This window comes from Austrofundulus limnaeus, unplaced genomic scaffold (assembly GCF_001266775.1).
Source record: "Austrofundulus limnaeus strain Quisiro unplaced genomic scaffold, Austrofundulus_limnaeus-1.0 Scaffold494, whole genome shotgun sequence".
Taxonomy (NCBI): domain Eukaryota; kingdom Metazoa; phylum Chordata; class Actinopteri; order Cyprinodontiformes; family Rivulidae; genus Austrofundulus; species Austrofundulus limnaeus.
In genome coordinates, this window is record NW_013952896.1 from 2,519 (window position 1) to 3,566 (window position 1,048).

The following is a 1,048-nucleotide window of genomic DNA, read 5'->3' on the forward strand; positions in this document are numbered from 1 at the left end:
GTTGGTGGTTGTGTTTTCTAATAAAATAAACAGGATACAAAAGAAATAATTAAAACTTAAGCATGAAAAAGCAAAAATATAAACACACACATAAATAAGGTTTTAGGGTAAACCACACCCTATATCAAATACATACCACTAGTGTTTTAAACATAACTTAACAATTCTACAGCACTAAGTATTTATTAATTTAATTTATTTATTAATTCAACCAACCTCTAAATTAGGTAAAGTAATGGTGACTTGCTCTCCTTTTCCCACTTCTAGTTCCCCTTCACATGCTGTATCAATGGATGCTGGTTTAAAATCATCTGTGGAAGAAGAAGAAGGAGCCAGAAGTATTAGTGTTGAAGGTACATTAAAATAAATAAATTAAAATAACCACGTTTGATTTGAGGAGGTGCAGCAGTTCATCGTCCCTACCGCTAGATGGCGGTAACACACAGACAGCAAGCTAGCGCTGTGCTAACATTAGCCGCGTGTTTTGACAGCTTGTCACAGTTCAATAAAATTACATTTTAGTCCAAAACATGTGATTTTACCATGGTGCTGGAGCAGTATGTCCATACAAATTAACGACCGAAGCGTCGGGACTTAACTACAGCACGTGTCAATCACGTCCGGATGTTTAGCTAACATGCTAACTAGCGTGCTAACTGCTAGCTACAGTAAAAAGCAGACGTCACCGTCTGATTCAGAGTTCCACTTACATCGTACAGTGTGGTAAGCGCTTTTAGGGTGTTTCTCAAACGTCTCTCCCAGTTTCAGGATGTGCTCCTGATTGTCAAAGTTTGAGTACGCTGCCCCATTCATTATGTCAGGAGTTTCACAAGCTGGAAACTTTACGTTTCATCCGTGTTTTTTATGCGATAAACAGGTAGTCCATTTAAGTCCCGCCTTCTACAAAATCCTCCTCAGTCATTGGTCAGAAGGATTTTTACGTTCCTCTGATTGGTTGCAGAGCTGTTAATCAGAATCTGTTGGTTACACCCCCTCCAGCGATTTTATTTTTCTTTCTGTGAAAACAGACAAACATATCTTTTGGCAC

The 1,048-nt window shown here is 38.5% G+C and overlaps 1 protein-coding gene across 1 annotated transcript in view; it reads right to left on the bottom strand.

Moving 5' to 3' along the window:
* Nucleotides 1-855, bottom strand: part of eaf2 (ELL associated factor 2) — a gene marked incomplete at its 3' end in the record, with an annotated part of 3,183 nt that extends 2,328 nt beyond the window's left edge. The window contains 2 exon segments of the mRNA XM_014025721.1: nucleotides 217-311; nucleotides 711-855. Of these exon segments, the coding sequence (XP_013881175.1) occupies nucleotides 217-311; nucleotides 711-813 (198 nt within the window).
* Between the last annotated feature and the right edge of the window lie 193 nt (nucleotides 856-1,048).